General features: G+C 36.0%; 1 protein-coding gene and 1 long non-coding RNA gene across 3 annotated transcripts; both read right to left on the bottom strand.

Annotated features, from left to right (window-relative positions):
* Positions 1-13005: 13005 nt before the first annotated feature.
* LOC137712863 (protein KINESIN LIGHT CHAIN-RELATED 1) lies at positions 13006-16663 on the bottom strand. Its single transcript, XM_068452040.2, has 3 exons — positions 15495-16663; positions 14002-14907; positions 13006-13576 (listed from the first exon to the last, which is right to left on the bottom strand). The coding sequence occupies exons 1-3, from the start codon at positions 16139-16141 to the stop codon at positions 13336-13338; spliced, it is 1794 nt and encodes a 597-aa protein (XP_068308141.2). The 5' UTR covers positions 16142-16663; the 3' UTR covers positions 13006-13335.
* Positions 16664-24128: 7465 nt separating this feature from the next.
* On the bottom strand, positions 24129-25958 carry LOC137712638 (uncharacterized). Of its 2 annotated transcripts, none has more exons than XR_015955607.1 (3): positions 25870-25958; positions 24735-24790; positions 24129-24353 (listed from the first exon to the last, which is right to left on the bottom strand). It is a non-coding gene; the product is annotated as an uncharacterized LOC137712638 (long non-coding RNA). The 2 variants fall into 2 exon arrangements; XR_011065234.2 differs by lacking the exon at positions 25870-25958 and adding an exon at positions 24889-25225.
* Between the last annotated feature and the right edge of the window lie 470 nt (positions 25959-26428).

The following is a 26428-nucleotide window of genomic DNA, read 5'->3' as shown; positions in this document are numbered from 1 at the left end:
AGGCAACAAAAGCTGTTTTACATACCAGTTGTTCATCAATCTCAAAGGTTGCAGTCAGTTTATTAGAATTCAGGTGCTTTTCTTGGTTAGATCGTCAAATCAAATGTGTAGCATCAAAGATTAGGGTATCCATCAAATGAAACAATGTCTAGAATGCTAAGGCAATCAAATGTAAATGTGTCTTTAGATAAGAATCATAGTGTCTGTACTTCTTGTTTGAAAGGAAAAATGTCTAGAATTCCATTTCCAACTAGAGTTAATCATTGCTTGATTCTTTTTGGAAAAGTACACTCAGATATCTAGGGTCCATCACTTGTTAAGTCTCTAGAAGGGCACATATATTATGTAAACATTTGTGGATGAATATACAATATATGTTTGGATTTACCCTCTATGTAATAAATCTAATGTGTTTACAATTTTTGTACAATTCTATAATATGATAGTTACTCAGTTTGGGACTCAGATCAAATGTTTTCAAAGTGATGGTGGAGGATAGTACACAAGCAAATTCTTCACTGCATTTTTGAAAACTAAAGGAATACAATAGACGATTTATTGTCCTTATACCCCTCGACAAAATGGAATTGCTGAGAGGAAACACAGACACATAGTTAGGACTACTATCACGTTGTTAACAACTAATGACTTATCTCTTGAGTTCTGGTATATAGCTTGTGCTCACTCTATGTTTCTCATAAACAGAATGCCTTGTCAATCATTATCAATGAATTCTCCATACAAGTTGTTATATGATAAGTTTCCAGACTTGACTGCATTAAAGATTTTTGGTACTGCAGTTTATCTTTGGCTTATACCATATAATTCCAATAAGTTGCAAGTGAGAACTAAAAGATGTATATTCTTGGGGTATTCCAAGGGATATAAAGGTGTGATTTGCTATAGTATGAGTACTAATAAGTGTATTATATCAAGACATGTGATTTTCGATGAGACTGTGTTTCCATTTCTTCAAAGACAATGTGATTTAATGGTTAGATAGTCTATACCGAGTTCAACACCATCATCCACTATAGTAATTCCAGTTCCAGTTTCTAATCATAGAGTGGATTTATAGTCTCACACTAACTTTGGGACAAGATCAACCCAATCAATGAATGAGTTTCAAACAGTTCTACATCTTTTGGTAATTTTGGGGATTCCACTATGAGAAGTCAAAGTGCAAATGCAGTATAGTCTTCATCAGGCCATACTCTTTCCTATGACAATGCTACATCTCCTTTGCTTCCTGTCCTGGGTCCATCCCTACTTCAAGTACTACTCCCAATATCTCCATGTTCTTCAACACATAGTCTATCTCATGATTCTAAGCATATCAATAAGTCTCTGGACATAACTAAACCTATTGGTATACAAACAAGACTTCAAACAGGCACCATATCAAGGAACAATTATGCAGCATTTCTTGCCACATTACTTGAGTTGAACTCTTTACAATTGATGGATATAATTGATAATACAAAGAATACATGTAATTTCAATGGTTTTTCATTCTTGGTTGATGTATATGAGATTGAGGATCCAAATAATTATAGAGCTGCTTCAGCTACTACACAGTGGCAAAATGCTATGCAAGATGAGTTTGATTCTCTAAAGGCACAAGGAACTTGGAAGTTAGTACCTCCACCATGTGATAGGGCTGTAATTGGGAGTAAATGGGTGTACAAAGTTAAGAAGAACCCTGATGGTACTGTGTTAAGATACAAAACAAGACTAGTTGCTCAAGGATTCAGTCAAGAACAAGGGTTGGATTTCTCATAAACCTTTAGTCCAGTGGTGAGACATGTAACTGTAAGGTTGATTTTGGCACTAGCAGCACAATATGATGGGATCTAAGGCAATTGGATGTAAAAAATGCATTCGTACATGGTGATATTGAAGAAGAAGTTTATATGAAGTAGTCACAAGGTTTTGTAGATTCAAAGTACCCAGATTATGTTTGCAGGCTTGTTTAGTCTTTGTATGGCCTTAAACAAGCTCCCAAAGCTTGGAATTCCAAGTTTACTAGTTTTTTAATTGCCAGTAAGTTTACCATATCAATATCTTATTCTAGTTTGTACATTAAAGTTGACAATGGTGATATTATAGTGCTTTTGTTATATATGGATGATATCATCCTAACTAGGTCAAATTCTGCAAACGTTCTGTGTGTGATTTCAAGTCTTGCTGAGGTATTTGATCTCAAAGATATGGGGCATCTCACATATTTTTATGGGATTATAAATTCAATATAAGACAGATGGATCTTTATTTATCAATCAATCAAAATATATCAAAGAACTACTCAAGAAAGCAGGAATGGAGACTGTAAATCTACTTCTACACCAGCTAAGCCACATACTCAATTACTTGTTGATAAAGGCACACCTGTTGCAGATCCAACTCACTACAGAAGCATTGTAGGAGCCCTACAATACCTTACCTTTACTATACATGACATAGCACACTTAGTTAATATGGTGTGTCAGTTTATGACTAATCCTACAGAGCTTCATTATCATTTGGTCGAAAGAATTCTGAGATATTTATAGGGTACTTGACATATGGTTTGAGATATACCAAGTCTTCGGAGTTCAATATTTCAGCATATTCAGATTCAGATTGGGTTGCGGATATAAACATAAGAAGATCAATAACTGGCTATGTGGTGTTCTTAGGTTCTAATCTGATTTCCTGGCAATCAAAGAAACAATTCACTATTTCCAGGAGCTCAATAAAAGTAGAATACAAAGCTTTTGCCCATTGTGCGGTAGATGTGTATTAGATAAGGTCATTACTCAAAGACATTCATGAAACCATATCAGAACCTCTATGTCAACATTGTGATAACCTTTCTACACTAGCTTTGACTTCAAATACTGTTTTCCATTCTCGGATAAAGCACCTCGACACCGATTACCATTTTGTTTGAGAAAATGTTCAAAGGGGTGACTTGAAAGTCCAATACATTCCAACTGAATAACAAGTGGCAAACGTGCTTACTAAAGGACTGCATAGTCTAGTCTTCATTCGACATTGTCACAAACTTAGTCTAGGAACTCCTAGCCAAGTTTAAGGGGGGAGTATGGATATACTAAGATGTTGACCATTGTAAAGCTAAGATGATGACACTTGTCAATGTGTAATTGATTGATTGTAGTTAGTTAGAGGGAGATTGTTAGAGCGCAATATAGTCATTGTTGTTGTAAGAATGGTTTCTATATAACTATAGTGTAATAGTCATTTGACTTTAATGTGAAATACACAAAGCTTTACTTTCTCTCTCTATCTCTCAAATCTCTCTCTTCCCGCTCATTGCTTTCTTCTCAATTCCATAGTCTAGATAGTATTGCTAAATTGTTATGAGAATGAGTGGTGAAGGGAGAAGGCAGCGTTGCAAGGAAAAGTGGGAGGGTTTTATTTAGTAGAATTAGTATTACTGTCAGTTAAAACCGACTGCAATATGTTTCTGTAAAAAAATATAAAAACTTACACTCAGATATAACCGATAGCACTAAGAATGGCGGGAAATATCCCGCCCAAAATTCCCTCCCAAAAATTTTGTCACGATCTTAAAAAATAAAATAATAATTGTTTGGTTTAATAAATAAATAATACGTATTTAGATAGAATACATTTTTAAAAAATAAATAAATAATTGTTTGGTTTAATAGATAATACGTGTTTATATAGATAACCCATGTAAAATATGCGACAAAGAAACAAAAAGATAACTGTACAAAGAAAATGTCATCACACAAACTAAATATTATTTAATCAATACTTCAAAAACATAAATAAAAATTTAGCACAAATAACTTTTCTCACTTCAAAATTTAGGCACAAATTTAGCGGAGATATGCATTCTACGAAACTAGTTTCAACGATCAAATCGTCAAACTTGTTTGCATAAACTACAAGACCGCATACGCAAAAAATCGCAAAAAAAAAAAAAAAAAAAAAAAATTCAGAGATTAGGTAATAGAGCAAAAGTTTGCAACAGTTATAAATGAAAAATCGCAATTTAACGGTTATTTTAGCTCCAATTTTGATAATTTTTTACAGTTACACTCTTGGATATGATATGTGATATGCATTCTACGAAACGTTTTTCAATGATCCAACCGTCAAACTTATTTGTACAGACTCCGAGATCCCATACGTAAAAAATCGAAAAAACCAAACATTCAGAGATTAAGTAACGGAACAAAAAATTTCAACGGTTATAAACGAAAAATCACAATTTAACAGTTATTTAAGCTCCGATTTTAATGATTTTTTACAGCTACACTCCTCAACCATGTAAGAATACAATGAATAAATTTGATTTTCAATTTAAAATATTGCACTAGTGGATACCACAAAATCTAATTTTATACTTAATGGAAGCATAACATTAACTCTAAGTATTTGTTTAATCTACCTTTTTGACGCGATACACATTCTACAAAATAAGTTTCAATGATCCAACCATCAAATATGTTTGTATATACTCCAAGATAGTATGTGTAAAAACGTGCAAAAAAAAAAAAATCAAAGATTAGGTAACGAGACCCAAAATTTCGACGATTATAAAAAATAAAATCACTATTTAACGGTAAATTTAGTTTCGATTTTGATGATTTTTCACGACTACACTCCTCGATCCTATAAAAATACAAAGAACAAAGTCAATGTTCAATTTAGAATATTTACACTAGTGGCTACTTAATCAATTAAAATTACGTAGCTTTTTTTTTTTTTTTTTTTTTTTTTTTTTTACGACTTCTAGTTCCTCACAAATACAAATCAGATCTGACAACAGCTAGCCACCCTAAAAAATAGAGAAATTACTGTTGACGACCACTTGTTGCCCTTGGGAATAAACAATTACTTTCGACCATTTAAACACGCCCTTGAAAAAAAATATAACTATAGTAAAAACAAATTTAAAAAACCAAAGATTATCAAAATTATGCTTATCTAATTGTCATTATTCATTAAATTCAAGTTTTGTACATCTTTATACCAATTATAGCGTTTAACACAAACAAAAAACACCATAAATAAATATTTATGTTATATTAAATATTAACCAGTTTAACGAATATATTTAATTGACTATTTGTATCGGCTATAACCACCGGATTTAGTATAAAAAAATTGAAAATATTTGTCTCGGATATAACTGCCATAGTTAGTATAAAAAATTCAAAAATAATGTGATATAATCTGACACATTACTTACTCATGTCGGATATATCCGCCAGAATTGTTTAAAATTATTTAAAAAATAAATCTATTGGAGTTAAGGGCCCGCTTCATTATTTGTGATGACCCGTCCCAAATTATTATATATATTTTCTCCCCGAGTGTGTAAAATGACGAATATGCCCTCGTTGGCTAAGTGACATGGACGTACATTTGCACTTCTAAATTACTATTTTTGTCATCGTAATTAAATTATAACCGATGTCACGGGTGCGATGACGCAAGTTAGACTTGAATGGGAAGCATAACAAAAAAATTACGAATATATATATATATAGTGCCTAACGTGCCAAAATAAAGAACCAATCATATTACTACCTATTTATGTGGCCTCCATTAGCTATTTGGGCTTCTATTTCATTTGGACCAATTAAAATATATCTCTCCCTTCTGCCCAATCAGAATATACACACCCACACTCTCCCTTCTCTCTCTCCTTCTTGAGACTTCCTCTTTCTTCTTTTCCTTGCACCCGAGACACCCCCAACTCACTTACATCTCGAATCAACACGAATTGAACTGGAAATCACAACCATCACTATCCTTTCGACTTCACGAACCCAGTGGTACCCTTAGTTTCCGAGTTGGTTAGTTGTAACCCGTTAACTCGCGAGATCCAACGAGAAGCAAAGTTTCTCCGACGTGATCCTGGTAAGATTAAGAGGTTTTAGACTTGGAAAGGTTCCCATGAAACTTCCCTAGCACTCTAGAGTAAGTTTGAGGTTGCGTTGATGTCGGATCACACTGTTTCGAGGAACTCCAGTTTTGGCCGAAGCTGTCGAGGGATTTTCCGACCATTTTCCGTTGGATGACTTCTAATAGGTACGAACGTGTTCTACTCTTTAAGACCTTCAAATCCATATAAATTTCATGGATTTTGGTTAAGAAATGAAGTAGATATAAGCATTTGAAAATTTTCCATAAACTGGCGAGTGCAGACGGTGGCGAACGGCGGAGACCAGTGAGTGAACGGAGAAGAAAAAGGTATATTCCGTTAACTTTAATGGAATATGCTATCTATTTTGACGGAATATTCCTAACGCCGTTAGGGTTTCCGTCCCGTGTGCCAAGCACTTGCCTGCGCGTGGCTGGCGCGTGTGGCCGTGCCTTGGCTGACGTATGAGGGCGTGTTCAACATCTAAATTTTTTTTCTAAAAATATAAGGTTGTTCTTGTTGTCAAGTAAATCGTGTTGGTATATTCAAACACCCCATTTGAGCAACGTATGAGAAATTAATCCTAGGCTTTGTTTATGTGCTAACGAATTAATGTTAAATTAGTTATTTCGCATATAGGTGAAACATACCCCAAGGGCGAGCGTGGACAAGTGACGCTAGAGGGCTACGATCCAGCTACTTATCAATGAGTGGGCATTTGTTTTCTATATATATATATATGCGTTACGATTTCCAAAAAACATTTTTAAATGAATATATGCCTTGTATGCCATGTCTATACCGCTTATTACTATATTGTTGCATTAGTATGAATTGTGAATTATCCTATTTCATGCCACGGAGGCTCAAGTAAGCTTCAGGTGAGTTAGCATGTGATTCGTCTTGTTGCATTGCATATTGCTATGCATTTATGCATTTAGAGCTTATTATGCTACACCCCGATGTTAGTGTTCCCGCCCAAGGCCAGGGCACAACTTTCACGTGATTGTTCACCTCCTGCATCGCACACTCACCTTGGATCCACGTTTTGGTGCTAGCCTGTCGTACATACCACAATAGGTGGTTCTAACTCGTAGGTGACCCGAGATCTATCGCACAACTTTCATATGATCGTAGCACTTGTGCGTACTTATTTACACCCTACCTGTCGTACAGGTCACATTAGGTGACTCCGACTCGTGTGCAGACATATGTTGATGAGCTATAGGTCCAGTCATACAGGTCACGTTAGGTGACTCCGGCTGGCAGCTAATATATATTGACTTTTCACCTGGCTTACATATTTTAGTGTTGAACGTTATGACATGGCATAATTATGTTTTCACTGCTCTTGAACATTGTTTTTATATACGTGCATATTACTATTTCCTAGAAATTATACGGGTTTTACGAAGAGGGGTTATTATGTTTATAAAAATAAATGTTTTTTTCTAAAGCTTTGTTTTTGCCCATTGACCCTTCTGTTTTGCGCCTCTCCAGGTTCTAGGTAGCTGCTCGTCTTTGGTAGCTCACGAGGACTACACGGCGGTTCTGACGTTTCCATAAATAAAAGTAGGGATCTTCTCCCTAGTTGTATAATTAGTACTTACTTAATTCGACTGCACTTTCGTTTTATCTATGTTCTGATATGCATGTATCTTATATTTGATCACTTTCACACCCTTATATTCTATCTTTAGTTTAAATAAGTTTAGGTTGGGTTTTTAATTATTCACATTGCTTTTATTAGTATCACTTCTGTTGTGCACTTGACTATGTCACACTCACGTGACGGCCAGCACGTCTCGACTCTGGTCGGGGTGTGTCATTATTCTTGTCGGATGTAACGAACAATAATACTTTGTTATCCGACACTTTTTAAACATGTTGTTGGAAATATTTTATCCGACAGTAATAATATAAAACCACCACCACTGTCCGACACATTAAGCCAATTTTGTATTAGTGCCTTAATAATTTTTTTTCATTGATCTTCATCAATTCATTCGATCCGAAGACCAAAAACTAAAAGGGATATGTGAAAAATAAAAATAAATGTGTAGATAACATTATACTTATAAAAAACCTCTATGGACTATAGTCCACCTTAGTCTTGTGGGTGGATCCGCCCCTGTAGCTAGCAAGTGTAATTGGTGCAAATTTGATGCTACTACGTTAGAACAGATACTCCATATTTATTTATTTGCTTTTCTTTATGACGATTCTAACCGTTAAACCCGATAATCGTGGATAACCGTCCGAATGGATTGGATTTGGATATAAAAATTTGGGTATATTTTGGGTATGGGGAAAAACCGTGAATATTATTCGGTTATGGTTTTGGATATGGTTATAGGAGTCCCCAATCCATATTCGTACCCGATCCGAACCGAATAATATATAATATAATTATATGTATATTCATTACTCACCGAATCCATTACCTTGAGAATACAAAAATTGCATTGAGTGAGTTGCATTCTGTGGCAAAGTTCAAAAGTTTTTATATGAATCAAAATCTATAAGAATTTAATAGTATTTATGTGAAATATCAAAGATCAACCAACATTATCAATGTTTAGCTTTAATTTTTATGTTCCATAAGATCCATTAATTAAATCATTTTATATATCAAATATTTAATGACGAAATTAATATTTACTAAATTATCATGCGTCAATTAGGCGAATATATTTTTTGTATTAACGAATATGGATATAACCGTTAACTGATGGGAAATCTATTATCTGATGGGTATGGTCACAGATAATACTTGATGGTTAATTTGTGGTTATGGATATGATTAATTTTTGTGGTTATGGGGATAGATATAACATTTTCGTCCCCAAACCAATCTATTGCCACTCCTATTTCTTCTTTTGTTTTATTCTGTATAATTGTGAGTAAGTGGGTCATATTTTCTTTGTTTTTATTCAAGGTGGTGGCAAGGGAGTCACGCTCTCACTTCGAAATGTGAGTCGATCATGTATTTATACTTTCTTATTAAACCTTCCCAACTCCTGTTGGTCTTCTTAATTAAGGAGATATTCATACATTTTAATTTAAGTCATCGAGTTTAACCCATAAACACTTGTATTAAATTTGTATGCATGCCTTCTCTTTTTTTTTTTCTTTTTTTCTTTTTTTTTTTTTAACAAGAAGAAGCGATAGCATTTTCATTAATGAATAAAAACAATTACAAGAGTTGTCACAATGATTTTTTTTTTTTCAATGGCCAATTCATTGATATAGAGATAATTTGCACAGATAAGCATAAAGAGTAATCTCCAAAATGGCTACCACAAGCAGCATCGGCACCAAAGGGACAGCTCTGTCACCAAAACGCAGATGTAATAGACCTAAACTGAGGCACACGCAATTGCCAAAAGAGAGACCATATCAAATCATCTTTGATAAGTGAGGCCACATAACTCGACTTTGATCAATTCTAATAAGTTAATACCAATAATACTGAAGCAACCGGATTTCAATCGCAATCCAAAGATAGAAAGAAAAATATCAAAGAGAAATGGAAATGGTAGAAGCATTTCTACCTCATGTAGATGCCATCATTGTTGATCATATCTCTTTGACAAATTGAGTTGCATGTGAAAGTGAAACTCGCCTATATAAACAGGTGGAAGGTCGCATATATTGGTTAGGAGAAAAACATGCATATAATGGGAGGTTACTTCTTTCTTCCACCAAGGTCGCATTATATTGGTGTGGAGAAAAAAATGCATATAATGGGGAGGTTTACTTCTTTCTCCCACCAGTACAGACATGTTGAGATAAGTCAAATCTCTACTGGAAAAATAATATGCATCTAACTAGTTATATATCTTTAAATAAAATATTATTTATATCTATTTGTATCATCATTTGTATTATCCTTCTAATAGAGATGAAATCTATATGCGTTAGCAAATCCTACGTATGTTAGAGAGATGCTAAAAGTGATGGTACATAGATGATAAATGTAGCACTACTCTATCTTAAATCTCTATGCATCCTCTCATCTATTTTATATATATATTAGTGTATGCCAACACACAAAGTGTGTGAGAAATAATTTATTTTTGTTTTGAAAATTGAAGGAAAGAGGAAGAGTTGAAGAAAGTAAGAGAGAATGTGAGAGTGGGGAAAGGGAGAGAGAGAGAGAGAGAGAGAAGTTTAATTTTTATTTTTATTTTTTTAATATTAGAGATGTTAAAATCACTTATAAGTGAAACTTAAACAAAAAATAGCAAAATTTTATTTTGTCAAATTACTTTACTGTCTTTAACTTTTTTGTTGTGATAGAAGACTAAATAATATTTTCACTTCTTTTGGTTGATAAAGAAAATTCTATTAATATGTAGTTTAGATACAGGTGGTACATAATTATGATTTATTTAGTTGTAGTAGTTCTTTTTTAAGGAGGAGGATTCTCTACTCTCCTATTTTCATCCTCTTTCATTCCCTCCTCTCACACATTGTTTTTAGTCTTATTATCTCTAAAAAATCAATATAAAATGTTGATGTGGCTTAACCATAACCGTTCAAATAGGAGGATATGGAAGGATAGAAAGATTAGGAGGGTAGAGAATCTTCCTCCTTTTTTTAAAGCCCATTTAATTGGAAAACACATCATGACAAAAGAACTAGTTTACTACACATTATGACACATCAAGACACATGAGCTACACTATTTTTTTAAATGAGTACTGACTATTTCTAAAAACTGAATATGATACTATTATTATTTTTTAATCTGACCACTAACTATTTTTAAATTGACTATATCTAAAACTGGACATATGTATTACACTATTTTTTAAACTGACTATTTCAAAAACCAAACACGGATATTATTTCTAAAACTGAACACATATTAGATTTCTATTCATATTCATTAACCTTTTATGAACGTGTAAAAGAACCACAATGAATTTGATTTTGAATTCACATATTATATAGAAGTGGATTTCGGTTCATGAAACCCCTTTTTGAATCTATCTATGGCACCCTTTTTCTTTTTCCTTATTTTATGCATAGTGACTTCATGCCTTTATAGTCGACATATTATTTATTGCTCCTCATTACCAAGTTTCTTGATTAACCTACCAAGTTAATTAGTTGTAAACCAGAAATTACATGTAATAAGAATCTTAAATTATTTTATTTTTTAGGTAAAGTATGGTGGTCATTCATAAAAATTTGGAATACATACAAATGATGAGGATACGGTGCAATTACATGGGTCTTGATAAAAAATTTGTCAGGAATTTCAACTTAGCCGAAGAGATAAAAGCGTCACACACCAAGAAATTATGGATTAATTCTATCCCCATAAAGAAGGTCACAAATTAAATTAGGAGATTCTTCAAACCATGTTCTTTCTGCCTCCGCCCGCAGGCCAAACCTTGCTAATCGATGAGCCACCCTATTCGTTCTCTCCTATGCAGACATTTCAATTGAGGGATAGTGTAGGAACTGGTGCACCGCATGGATTACCGTACCAAAATGAGAATTATCATCATGATCTTTTTGACCACACGTGATCTATGTCCCGAACATCCGTATAGGAGTTGAACTTGGTTTCCAACTATATATATATATATATATATATATATTAAGAAAAATATTCACTCAAGATTTTCAATTATTTTTCTCTCATAAGTACACAAGTTGAGCATAGCGACACACATCCAAAAAAACCTGCTACTGACGGAGACTAATGGTTAATTAGGTCACAACACAACCAACTAGCTAGTGGGAGGAGAATTGAGTCTCTGTCAAGAAACAGGCAGTGTCAAATCAATGGAGAGGCAGATATATCTACGGTTGCATACTGTGCAAGCATAGTTAGGGAGTGAACATATTCCTTTCCTCTAGGGAATTAATCATGTATACAGATATAGCTATCTCTCGATGAATCAAATTCTGATAACGACTAAGGTGACATGCATATGGATTCTTCTAATTGGACTGACATATGCATGAAAAGGTTAGAGATTTTAAACGACTACATGAACACACAGTGTAGGACTCAAAATTATTTCAAAACGAAATAATAAAAAAAGGGAGAGAAATTGGCAAACATCATAACCCTAGATTTATATACTAATCTCATAACCCTAGATTTATATACTATTCTTCTATATATGTGGATGCTTCCACTGCCTTGTATATGTAGTGCATGAGAAAACTACGTACCTTCTGATCTCCTAATCACATTCTTTTTGTTCCTAGCTAAGCTTATTATCTTTTTAAATTCTAATTAGGGCACACTTATCTTTACATATCCTCAATTATTTCAAGTAAATATGTTGATTATATAATACTTACGCATTAATGCTAAGCTCATACGTCAAATTTCACCGAATCTATTTACCAAATGCTATAGACTCATTTGTCAAAGTGTTGATAGCTAATTCGTATCAATAATGCTAGCCTTGTCAAATTTATCTACCAAATTTATTTACCAAAATATTATGTTTGTATACGTATTAGAGCCATCTTTGGACAATGTAAAGTTCTACTAATTGCAAGCGTATTTTATTTCTTGTCAACTATAGTGACTGTGAATATGATTCATTAGAAATAATAGAGACCAGATTCTTAAGCAAATTGAGAGACAATATGAGTTGGAATTTCCTGGCAAAATCATGGCCAACAACAAAAATTAAGTGATATGCTCCGTCCATTAAGGTATTACAGAAGATTAGGGAAGATAGCAAGAATTTGTGCCAAAGTTATGCACACGAAAAGCTAATAGGATTTAGCATTTCATACTTTAATTATTCAAGTTGGAAGTTAATCATTCGTGCCTAAGCACATGCTCATTTTTGGTACAATTCAGTTTTGATTGCAAGCTCCATGCGCGTTTGTTGTTAGATCGACGGGTTCACCCTTACCCTTATATGATAGGGTATAGATTAATCATAATCTTGTAGTCGTTAAATCATATTAGGGTCTAAATTAACCATAATCCCCTGAGTGATGTCCGATGAGATGGAATTTCGCAGCGAAGATGGACCCCTGAATCAAAAGGTCTTGGAGTACAGGATAGTTTGGAGAGAGTACTAAGATGGTAGAACAATGCAAGGACTCGAGAATTCGAGAAAGGGGCAAAACATACATGTGAATTTTATTCATCAAATGCATATTTTTCTTTTCAGTAACCAGCTTCAAGCTCACAATGCAGCAAATCAATAAAACATCATCAAAGACGAAGAAAAATAATGAGAAATTCGAAAACGCGAGAAACAGAAAACATCGCCAAATTACGACTTCAAACCTATACATGCTTTTCTATGTTACAGAATGTGCAAGTAAAGGAGAGCAGGAAGAAATGGAGTGAAAGTGGAGAATTTTTCCTTTTTTTCCCTCTTTTTTTTTTTTTTTTTTTTTTTTTTTGGTGGATAAACCTTCCCTTGTTTTTTCCTTCAAAGTTTGAAACTTAACGCACCCCACCTCTTTGTCCCCTCTTTCCTTGTCTTCTTCGAGGTCGAGTTTGAGTCAATGAGGTTTTCCAGTGACTTTGCCTTTCTGTCTCGGGTCCTACCGGCTTCTTTCAGAAGCTCGGATAGCCTTCTCTTCTCATCTGCAAAATCCGGGTTAGCAATTCCAAGCTTTTCTTCTCGCAATTTAAGGACGTACTCCAGAATTTCAATTGCATCTTCAACTCTGAAATAGAATCCAGAATAGAATTCGTTAAAAACTTCGTATTTGAGTCATAATAATCAAGTTCAACTCTGAAACAGAATCCAGACAGTGTACCAGAACCGGCTACAATTATCAGTACAGCATTCTCCGTATACACTAAACACACAGTGAATTTTGATTAATATATAAAAGTAAAACAGGAACAAAAAAATCTGTTGCCAGACTCCTTGTAGGACATGTGGGGGACCTCACAACTAGTTCCAATTTTAGTGGACATTCAAGTTTGCTGGCTACAAGGGTCGTAAACTTTTCTGATTATTAAGGTGATGGGCCGCAAAGGGCTAAGCCATATAGAAAACAATGGTTTTTGCATAGATAGTTGAAGCAAATGAGAAAGATGGTACTATATTGAGGAAAAAATGTATCAGAGGACTCAAATATATTACCTCCCCATAGCATCATAGGTTGCTGCAAGATTGCTATATACTCCAAGACTATCCTGATGACAAGGACCACATTCTTGTTCTAATATCCGTCTCGCTTCTTCAAACAACTCAGCAGCCTCATCTATCTTGAACAATTGAACACAAGCCAAACCCATCTGGTTCAATACAACCCCAAAGAAGGGCGACTTCTCTCCACTAGCTCTAAGTTTTGTTACAGCACTTTCAAAAGAGTTCCTTGCTTCTTCATATCTCCCGAGCATGCAAAACATCACTCCCATCCGAGCTTCTATTCCAGCAATTGTGCTTTGCTGTCCTGGTTTACCCTCTAACAACTTCATCGCCTTCTGCAATAACTTAAGTGCCTCCTCGGGCTCATCCATTGACTCATAAATGGCTGAAATTTCAGTCAATCCACCAGAAATCTCTTCTGCCGTTGTTCCAGGCACAGGTTTCACATAAATCCTCAGGGCATTCTCACAGTATGATTTGGACTCTCGGAGCTTTCCAGTCCTATGATATAGGTCAGCAAGGCGTACAAAGACAGAGGCAACAGAAGGGTGGTTATCGCCCCTTGATGCCTTTAAAACGGTGAGTGCCTTCTGATAGGAGAAGACAGCCTCATCGAAGCGACAAAGAGACATATAAATGTTACCTATGCTGACATCAATAGCAGCAACCTCATTTTCTAGCCCATTTGCAATCATTGCCATGCTGGCGAGGACAAGTTGCTCAAGTGCTGATTCATAATCTCCCTTTGACTCGCATATGAGAGCCATCAGCCGGCGGTCAGCTGACTCTTCAAGAGATGCTGGTTCACTATGAGCATGGTGAATTTCAAGAGTTTTCTTGCACAATTCTTCTGCTCTTTCAAACTGCATTGCTTGGACATGCGCCTCAGCTAAATATCTGCATATACAACACCAGTTCACTTAAATAAGGATACTCCAACTTTCTTTCAAACCATAACTAGAACAACCAATCCTGTGGCAGTTAACGGTTAATCTACGTACTAATGTATCCCAGATGCTTCAACCTAAGCCTTTCGGGAAAAGAAAGACAGTTCTGTCGCGCCAAATTCAGCTCATCTTTACATCAACATCCCACATTACATGCAAATTTATGCAAGGTTCATCAATGTGGACATTGAGTTTCACAAACATTGACACCAATGTCACTTAGGCAACGAACTTGACAATATCCTAACCTAAATTGTAACCGATCAGTGAAAATGCTCGAATTTTCCCTTTTCGAGTAAGTTTACATATCCTCATTTTCTTTCCGTTTGGTTTAGGCAATTTGATTGTGTTTTACAACTAAAGGGCCAAACTTTCAGCCGGCTTAATAAACTACTCACATTAAACATTAACAAATTCTCCAAATTTAGCTATGCAATTATAGAATCTCAAACAACCATTAAATCTGATCCCAATAAACCATGCACGCAAAACGACAATATCTGAAAAAGTGAAATAAAAAAAGCAGAGTAATCAGACCTGCAAGTCTCGCCAACTCTGAGATCAGTGTCGCCCAAGGCCTCGATCTGGATCTTCAATCCCTCCTCATAGCATTCAATGGACCGGTCCACCTGACCTAGCATTGAATACGTGTCCCCGAGCTGCATGTGCCCAGAGAACGCAGCGAGCGCGTGATCCGCACCTCTTCCGACCTCTGGCACCAGAATCGCCCGGTCCAGAACCGGAACCGCCTCCTCGAACCGGCCCAAGCTACAGTAAATCGCCGCCAGCACGTGCAAGCTCATGGCCAGGTCCAGGCTAGGCTCGCCGTCCACCGCGCACCGCTCGAACGACTTGGACGCCCGTACTGCGTACTCCAACGCCTTGTTCGGACCCTCGCCGGAGGCGATTGTGTCCCGGGCCAGCTTGAGCAGAAATGGGCCGAGATCCGGGTTGTCTAGGGAGGCATCGGCGAGAATAGTATCCGGGGAGGCGGGTTGGGGCTTTTTGGATCGGGCGGGCGAGGGTTTGGATCGGGACGGGGACGGGGACGGCGGTTTTTTGGTGTGGGGGGAAGGGGTTCTGGAAACCGGGGCGGGTTCGGATTGTTGGGGCTGGGGCTCCGGGACGGCGATTCGGGGCGGGGCGGAGTCGGGCGGGGTTTTGACGGAGACTAAACCCGGCATCCTCGCTGAAGAAGAAGAAGAAGAAGAGATTGTGAAAAATGCCGAGAGAATTTCGGATTAGTTGGTTAATGAAAACAGGGGAGTGTTTAATTACGTGATTACGTGGGAGGTAATTAAGTTAATCATGGATTAGAACTCGCCACCATGCCCAACAAACTCAGGGACTGCTGACTAATTAATTAATCTGGGACTAATGCGATTAGTGGTTTTAGAGAGAGAAAGTGAGGGGAGGGAGGGAGAGAGAGAGAGAGAGAGAGAGAGAGAGAGAGAGAGAGAGAGGGAGGATTGGATGTTTGCCAGGGATGCAGATCAGATGTCTCTCTACTCTCTGCTGGCTAAAGTGCGAAGGTGGTAGTTGGTTTTCAGTTTTCGATTTAGCGCGGGGTGAAGTGGTAATTTGGAATTTGACTTTGACCTGCCGTGGCGATTTCTTATTCCAATAGACCTTTCAATGCATCTGAATACCGGGTAATAACCGGTGGCGGATTCAGTATGGAATTATTGGTTGTTCTTGCATCTAATAACTTTAAATTTTTCATATATATTTATTTATATATTGTATTTAACCTTTATAAAGAGCTAAGATAAACTAAATTACACCTTCCTCTTTCTATTTTTTCTATTTTCTTCTATCATATTTGTCTTACTTTTCTCTTTTCTTGTACGAAATAATTTAGTTGAAATGTTTTGGCAATCTTCAAAATTACTCCACAATATCATGCATCCACCCTCGATAAGCATCTACAAGTAATAGTAGTTGTGATATATGTTGGCATAAACTTTTGACATATGTTGAAAGGAATTGGCAGTTGCCTACTAGGTGCTCAATGAAATGGCACAATGAAGCTTTTTGGTCGACATTATGATCCCATTATTTGAAAATCCTGACTACGCCACTAGTAGTAGCCATATGGTTTTATACCAGTGTAGAAAAGTTTTTCTCATATGTCTTGTCACTTGTATAATGATATATGACATATTCCGGGTATAAAGAAAAATCTCTCGTTATTAGAGGCAAGTCAGTCCAATGATTGTACTGTTGTAGGTGACATGTGTCCTCACTTTATTGGTGTAAGGTGTAAACTATAAGGAGGCAAATTCTTTGCCCTTCCATTTTCCGTGCCCTCCTGTTTTGTGTGGTTACGATTAAACCACGTCGATATTTTATATTTTTTTTTTATAAAGATAATAAGACAAAAAGGAATAGTAATATAAAATGTTGACGTGGCTTAACCGTGACCACACAAACAGGAGGGCACGGGAAGTGGGAGGGCAGAGAATCTGCCTCCAAACTATAAACCCATTTTCTTTTGTTTGTCAATAAATCTAAACCCTATGAAACTTACGGCTCCGCATGATTCTGTTTGGTTTGGTTCAATAGGGATGAAATCAAAATCAAAAAAAGTTTGATATGATTCGGTTTGCTTTTAAAGTGTGTATCGAGCTGATATCAAACTGTATGATTTTGGTTCAATTCGACATGAAACAGGGTTGATTCAGTTTTGTGCTTCAATTATAGGCCCATTTTTTCTTTCTTTTTTATTAAAAAGGTTTACTTTTTCAATTTCTTGTATGTAGCCTATCTGAATTGGATGGAGCTGGCTTTTTTTCTTCTTGGATTTTTTCCACATGCAATTATGTTACCAACTTACTTCTTACTATAAAGAAATTTGTATTGAGATTTCCTCAATAACCCTTCAAGATCCCAAGCCCAAGTATCCAACATCAAACTTTTAATTAAACAAAGTGCCTTATAAATTCAAAACCAAGTATAGCCAAACAAAATGCCTTGTGGCATTAGTACACAAAATCCGAAAACAAACTCTACAAAATACAAATACATATACCATTTAATTATATTAGTCATTATAAACTTCACCAAAACAACCAAAACCACATAAAATGATAAAATTCAAACAATAATTACAACTAAGAAGCGAAATTAGAAACCTACCCAGATTCAATAATTTCGTAGAACTCTAGGTGGTCCATTGAAAGTGTATCATCGTCCAAAGTAAATATATTATCACCCCTCAACCAATTTTGCATGCAAATTAATGTCTCCACCAATTTAGGAGTTAAAGAACTTCTAAAATCGAAAATTACTCTCCTCCGATGCTAAAAGCACACTTCAATGCCACAGTACGGACTTGAATAGCAAATATGCCTTGCATTTCCTACTAATATAGGATACTTGCTACCATTAGTCTTCCACCATGAGAGAATGACAAAATTGCCCTTGGTTTCCTTTTCAACCTTCTCCAAGGATCCAACAAATGAGTTCACCTCAACTTTAACCACTTGTTCCTCATTCTCTTCCACAATCAATTTAATCATGTAATCAATCATCTCTGACCGAGGCAACAATTGATGATATAGAAGAAGGCCTTATATGAGGTGTGGGGGTCTTCGTGTGCTTGCCCCCATCAACCATTGGAGCTTATTCCTCAAAAAGGGTGTGCATTACATCTATTATTTGCTTGGTTTTTATCTGGGCCTCAATTTCTAATACTTGCTTTCTAAGGAGACAAGTGACATGCCTTAACTTGAACCGTTTACCTAAAACAAGAACAATCACTAGTAATAGGTTCAATTCAAGGTAGAAACCAAAATATTTGTCATATTTTGCTCTCATGTCATTGTCAATTGCATCAATAGTATCTTTGTTGGCGAACTGGTTTACATGTTGGGTGGAGGAACCAAATTCTTGCATTTGTGATCTTTATTTTTTTTACATCATGAAGGGTCGTATGAGACATGGGGACCAAAGAATAACTCACCCACAACGTCACCTCATAGAAAACTTGTAAAAACCTCATAAACACCTCCACATTTTCCCAATCTTCTCTGGTTGGTGGTCTAGCCTTTTTCTTCCCTCTAGTAAGACAAGCAATTACCACTTCATCTTCATTATTTCTTCCTCACTTTATTGAAGTAGGGCATAAATAGACAATCATCATCAATCTATTGGGTTCCCGGGCATATTAAGGTTGGTTATAATTGATACAGTGACAAACAAAAATGGTTAACATACTAACTTAAGAGAATCCTTAGCCACGCATGTGCCACTAGATTGGATTATTCTTGTGCTCCCGATCTTCTTTTTCATGATTGATCATGTAAAGCTCCATAGTGTTCAGTCTATAAGAATATCCATACTGATAAACTAGCAACGAATAATAGAGTGATTAACTTCAATGTACTAGCAGTACCTCTCACTCAATTCAAAATAGTGTGGATGACACTAAGGTGTTGTCGGCTTGAGATTTTTCTCTCTTTTTTCTGTGGGAAAGAAAACTGATTGCACTCGCATTAGGGACATATGAGAGAACACATGGCTATTCATAATACGCCACCATACAGGATTTTTTTGTCATAGGCTTTCTTTAGTTAAGTGAGCTTCCCTGTGAGGCATAAGTGCAACAGTGGTGAGTCGTGGGTTAATTGGGCTGATTTGTAGGCCCGACAACTATCCACGTAGATTCGGCTATGCAGATCTGGCACGATCATGGTTTCACAAATTGAGAATAGTGCAGCTCGTTGGAATGACTACATTGACCCGGACTAGGCTCTTAGCCGAGTTCTAGAGTATCGAATCTGATTAGCTATTGTGTCTGGATGTGGTTTGATATTGTGATTTGGAGTATCGAAGTGGAGTCAGTCTGAATTTCGTGATTTGTAGCAGACTAAGGTGCGGCTGCAAATCTAATTCATGATGTGAATCGCATAGCTTATCATAGGTCTAGGTCATAATTTCAACATCTAAAATAAAGGAAGTCTGGATTTTGGGCAATGCTAAGGAGACTAAATTTGCAAACTAAATAATGTGTCACCAATAGGAAGTAATCATGTTAATCAACAATTAAGTAATAATCTCATTATCAATAGCTACATCATTTAGTTTACAAAATTTAGTTTAAAAAATTAGTCTCCCTAAAATTACCCTTGGATTTTTATAGAAATTGAACGAAAAAAAATCCAGAAATTAATAAAATTGAAAAAAAAAAATGGAAAATAGTAAAGCCAATTTTGTTCTCGTGTTGTATTTGTGCCTCAGTGTTCGTGGGTTAGAGATTTGCCTTTATATGGCTTGGGAAATGGTTGGAGAAAGACGGAGAAGAGATTACCACATGGGAAGGGAACATGGATGACAATGAACAAGAAAAAGAAAAAAAAATAATTGAAATTAGTTTGTGGTTGCAAGATATAAATGAACGGCCACATTATGTGGTCCACTGGCTCCAACGAGAAAGACCTAGAGAGCATTTGGTAAAGAAGGTTGTGGACCTTTTTTCACATTGTTTTAAGATATTTTTATATTTGTCACTTAGTACTACGGTCTAGTGACATTCCTTTTTATTTGGAATTAGTTCGTGGCAGCACAGAGAAGGAACATGGATGACAATGAACAAGAAAAAGAAAAAAAAAACAATTGAAATTAGTTTGTTCCTGCAAGATATGAATGAATGGCCACATTAAGTGGCCCACTGGCTCCAGCGAGAAAGACCCAGAGAGGATTTGGTGAAGAAGGTTGTGGGCCCTTTTTTTTTACCTTTTTTTAAGTTATTTTGATATTTTTCACTTAATGCTACGGTCTAGTAGTATTCTTTTTCACTTGAAAGTGAGATGTCTTAGATTCGATTTACGCCAAAGGTGAATTTGAACCACATTATTCTAGCTCATTGTAAGGCTAAGCACACCCCCTATCATTTAGTGTAGTTAATATCGTTTGTTATAAAAATAAATAAAAATAAATAAATTATTTTGATATTTATATTGATTTGGTTTGATAATTAATTTTTTATTTTCCACATCATTAAAAATGTAGGTCTTATATTTGTCACATCATCACCTCATGGTTAGTTTGAATTGAGAGTGATGTATGACATTGGTACAAACCATGAGCCGTTGTATGAAATTGTAAAAATTGAAAAACGTTGTATGAATTTGAAATTAGGCGAAAACATGAGGGAGCAAAATGTAATTATTATTTACAAAAATAAAAATTTACACTTTTAGTATTCTTGATAAATTTTTTTTTTTAAGTGTCAATAATAATTTTATGTTTTTGTATAATTAATCGCTCATTTGTTAAATTTTTTCTAGTTGTTAGTATATCAATTTTTTTTTTTGGTCGAAAGTTAGATATTATTATATACAAATTGAAGGGTTTACATCAGAAGTCAAATAATTAAACAACCATCCCATAAATGACCACCCCCTACACGCGTGACATAAGATGCCACAAGATGTGTAGCCTCATTACAGGCACGAGGAGTATAAAGAAACTCAATGGAACATAATTGTTGCTTAATATGGTCAATATCCCATAAAATACCATCCATGACTACCTTCGGTTGCAAGCTCCCATGGATTATGTCGACAAGGACCTTCGAATTAGTTTCCAACTGAACAACCCCAAAGCCTCTTTCCACACAAGCCAGCAAAGCCAATCTCATTGCTTCTGCTTCCGCCATGATACTCGATACACATAGAATTTTGCCCATACCTCCAGCATCTTTAAAAATCCCCACAAAATCCCTCATAACCCACCCAAAACCACCCACACCAGTATGACTACACCAAGCTCCATAACAATTCACTTTGATTGTACCAAATGAAGGCTTTACCTACCCTTCATGGCTTTCCCTTCTCACTTGTTGCCCACGGTTTGGTTGCTGCACCAGTTCCCCTTCACACCCTGCTATCGCATCCCATTGTTGTCAAAGTAGTTGCAACGCAACACTCAGTTCTACCTCAATCTTCTCAAACACCACATTATTCCTACATTTCCATATCCTCCATAATCCACAAACTACCCAGCGCATTAGATCATTAGGTTCCCCTTCTTCGCCATATTTCTTACACAACCAATTCTAACACTCCATAAAATCCCCACCCACCACCGTTGTCACATCCAATTGAAGCGAAGAACCAAACCAAAAAACACAAGCAAATGGGTAACGAAAAAAAATGCACCTGCGTTTCTACATCACCTGCACAGAACGAGCAATAGTCTCCAACTGAATCCCTCGGCGTTGCAAATTTGTACGCACTGCAAGGATATTCCTACACCTCTTCCAAACAAAATGACATAGCTTGGGAGGAACCTTCAACTGCCATAAACCAATCCAAACCAGATCCCTGTTGTCATCCCTACTAGATTGACCCACCTCTTTCTGTCCAAGCTCCTTATTTTAATTCATCTCTTGAGCCACCATATACCATGATTTCACCAAATACACCTCATTCTGAATGTAATGCCAAATAATACGATCAGGGCATCCAAACTGGCTAAGCGACATACCTAAAATAATACATGCTTCCTCTTCATTAAAACACCTCTTAATAACATCATGCTTCCATTTACCCCTAGGGACCACCAGGTCAGTAACCATTCTAAGCATTTCCTCATGTCTTGAAATCAATTGAAACGTTCACGGCGTAGGCAACCATGGGTCCTTCATAATCTAAATACTTTTCCTATCCCTAACTCTCCATCATATACCAGCCTTCAATATTTTCCTCCCCTGCAAAATCCCCTTCCAACCCCATGAAGTACCCCTTCCCACCAGTGCTTCAAGAAACGACGAAGAATGATAGTATTTGGCTTAGAGCACTTTAGCCAAGAGCGATTCTAGATTGCATATAATACACCACCCCACCTTAGCCAACACAGCTAAGTTAAAAGTAATAGTCTCCTTAAAGCCGAGTCCTCCTAAAGACTTCTTTTTTGCAACTTTATTCCAAGCAACCCAATGAACTCCCTTATTTGTCTTTTGATCCCTCCATCAAAATCATGCAATAATTTGTTCAATCTCCTTTGCCAATTGGATTGGCAATTGGAAACATGACATAGTATAAATAGGTAAAGCTACCGCTACACTTTTAATCAATACCTCATTCCTTGCAACTAACAAAAACAGTTCTGCCCATCCATTGATTCTCTCATCCAATCTATTCCATACATCTTTAAACACCTTCTTTTTTGAACCCCAAAATCCGATTGAATACTCAAATATTTCCCAAATCCTTCCTGATGTCTAATCCCCAACACCTGCGATAAGTGATCTTTCAACCCCTGTGAACAACCCTCACTAAAATAGACCGAGCTCTTGTCCAAATTAATGAACTGCCCAGACCCCTCAGCATACCATTGAAGCAAACATTTAACATTATGAGCCTCTAACTTCATAGCCCTACAAAATAAAACCGAATCATCTGCAAAGAAAACATGGGATAAGGGCTCGACAAGCGCATTCACTGATATCCCCCGAATGCGTATAACCCTCTCCTTATTATGAATTAAGGATGAAAGACCCTCAACATAAATTAGAAATAAAAAAGGAGACAACGGATCCCTTTGCTGGAGTCCCCTACTAGGTGTGATATAACCCGATGCCTCACCATTAACTACGACACTATACGACATGTTTTGCACACATTCCATCACCCACTGGCAAAAAATATCGTCAAATCCCAATTTGTGCAACATAGCTTTCAAAAAGGACCATTCAACACGATCATAAGCTTTTTCCATGTCCAATTTCATCACCATAAAGTTAACACCATCCTCATTTCCATGTTGCATAGAGTGTAGGTGTAAGATCCCACATCGCCTAGAGGTGAGGATCCTGTAAGCCTTATATGTATCTTCCCATCTCTACCTAGCACGAGGCCTTTTGGGAACTCACTGGCTTTGGGTTCTGTAGGAACTCAGAAGTTAAGCGAGTTCCCAGCGAGAGCATTCCCATGATGGGTGGCCCACTGGGAAGTTCTCGTGTGAGTTCCGAGAAACAAAATTGTGAGGGCGTGGTTGGGGCCCAAAGCGAACAATATCGTGCTACGATGAAGTCAAGTCCGGGATATGGTGAGGACCCGGGCCAGGATGTGACAGTTTGAGTTCATGAACCACCAAAAACGCCGATTGATTCTGACTAATCACTTTAGGGAGAACTCTCTTCAACCGATTCATTAGAACTTTGGAAATAATTTTATACACCACATTACATAACGAAATCAGCTGAAATTAGGACATTTTCGTTGGGTTATCCACTTTATATGCCCAAGGATTTTACAAGAGCTCATAACCCTAAGCTGAACGAGGTGGAGGTGGGGTATGACGTGGATTCGGCCTTGGCTGCGGGTAATCCAACAGTTCATCTGGTGAAACGAGAAGCTTTCTCCCAACTTTCAGCATCTGATTAACCTCCTAAACATGTTTATGAACATATTTAATTAATTCATTAAACTAAAATCACAAAATCAAATAGTTTTGTTTGCATGGAGGGTGAGAAATGAAACATATGATATATATATATATATATATATACATACACACATATGATATATATATATATACACACACACACACACACATATGATATATATATATACATATACGTATGTATGTGTGTATATATACATATACATATGTATGTGTGTGTATATATATACATATACGTATGTATGTGTGTGTGTATATATACATATACGTATGTATGTGTGTATATATATACATACATATGTATGTATGTATATGAATATACATATGTATGTATGTATATGAATATAAGTAGTTTTAATTACGTACCGCACGACCACTTGAGTAGGTGAGCTCCATTTCATCCTTGAAGCTGTCAGCTCTGCCTACAAATTAACGAAAGAAGATGGTTTGGCTTATTTTCTAAGTCAAATTCAGAAAACTTAAAACCTATGAGATTTGCAACCTTAAAAATCTTATGTACCTGAAACCGAAAAGTTAAAGAGCAAGAGGAGCATGATGAAAATCTTGACTTGAGGAACCATCTTTTCTTACGTTCTTGCTAGTTCAAGTTTTGGAGGAGATGTGTAGAAGTCTTGCTTTTTATAATTTAATGTGGGTGGATGGAGCCCAAAGAGATATATATTGGAGAAATTAATTAGTTAGCATTTTGGTTTATATTTATGTTACGTTATTTTTGATATTTTATGTATTAGATTTCTTAGTAAAAAAGATTTATGATTCATTACCCTTTTTTTTCTAAAAGAATTATAGGATTGCTTTCCTAATCTTCTAGTATGGTGTTTTTTTAGATGGTTTTCTATTTTTAGGATTCTATAATATCTCTTTAGATAGTTTCCTAGTTCCACAATATATTTGTAGGATTCTATAATATCTCTTGGATAATAGGGTGAGTAATCACACTACCTAATTCACCAAATTTTATCTTCTCTGTGCTTGCCACCTCTTTCCCTCTCTTTGTCATTCTTATTATGATTTTTTATTTTATTGAATTAATATACCTGCTATTGATTCAATTTCTTCTTTTTATGTTGAAAGTGATACAACGCATTAAAGGTGGAAATCCGATATTGGAGAAGGTTCTTCTACAAATAGCATTCAATGGCATCATTTTGTTTCCAGTAAATCAGATCCTTCTAAAATGCAAAATTAAGATATTATAAGTCACCGGTTAGCATGAAAACATTAACCATGATGCAATTTTACTCTATATATATATATATATATATTGTATATTGCCTATATTGTTCAATATTTACAAGCATTAACATATTCATATTTTGGTAATGCAAATTATGTTATATTATGCTATATTGCTATGTTGAATTATGTGAGTCAAAGAAAAACAAGAAAATGGAAGCATGAACTTTTGGTTTTGTTTATCTTCTAAACTCAGCTTCAGAAAACTTGGAGCCAATAGAATTTTCAACCTTAAAAATATTACCTGAAACCAAAAAGTTAAGGAGCAAAAGGAGGAGGATGAAAACCTTGACTTGAGGAAGCATCTTAGGGTTTATATTTTCTTTCCCTAGCTTATTGCTCTTGTAGCTAGTTCAGTGTTTGGAGGAGAAGTGCACAAGTCTTGGTTTTTATAATTGTGAGTGCGAGGAAATGCGGCCAATAGAGATGTAGAGTCAATGACCCTTACACAAAGCTCCTCGTGTAGCAATTTTTCAGTGTACCTTACCATCCACTTTTATGATAACATGTGATAAAGTATACCACGTAATTTATGTTTTCAGCACCCATAAAATTTTACTTTTGTGATATGATTTTGAAAATTACTTGCTAAACACAAAAGATATGATTCTAGAAATATACAATACACCTTATCCCCCACCTCAAAGTCAACTCCACTCAAATTCCTTAACATCAAAAGCTTTGCTTATCCTTCTATGTATCGCTCAATGCATTAAGTGGAATGTGTGGGGGTGGGACAATACAATATAGCTTGTGGGTTTTTTCAACCTTTTGGAATTCACTTCCCCTTTTGATCTATCTAA

This window comes from Pyrus communis, chromosome 14 (genome assembly GCF_041283825.1).
Source record: "Pyrus communis isolate YQ-2024b chromosome 14, ASM4128382v1, whole genome shotgun sequence".
In the NCBI taxonomy this organism is placed as follows: domain Eukaryota; kingdom Viridiplantae; phylum Streptophyta; class Magnoliopsida; order Rosales; family Rosaceae; genus Pyrus; species Pyrus communis.
The sequence above is the reverse complement of the archived record's forward strand: the minus strand, read 5'-3'. Positions and strand labels throughout refer to the sequence as shown.

Bases quoted from the DNA above. Each gene is read 5' to 3' on its own strand.
- LOC137712863 (XM_068452040.2), bottom strand. From the start codon at position 16,141: ATGCCGGGTTTAGTCTCCGTCAAAACCCCGCCCGACTCCGCCCCGCCC. The intron at 14,908-15,494 runs GTCTGATTACTC...TTGTATATGCAG, and splicing joins AGAGTTGGCGAGACTTGCAG to ATATTTAGCTGAGGCGCATG. The intron at 13,577-14,001 runs GTAATATATTTG...ATTCTATTTCAG, and splicing joins ACCTATGATGCTATGGGGAG to AGTTGAAGATGCAATTGAAA.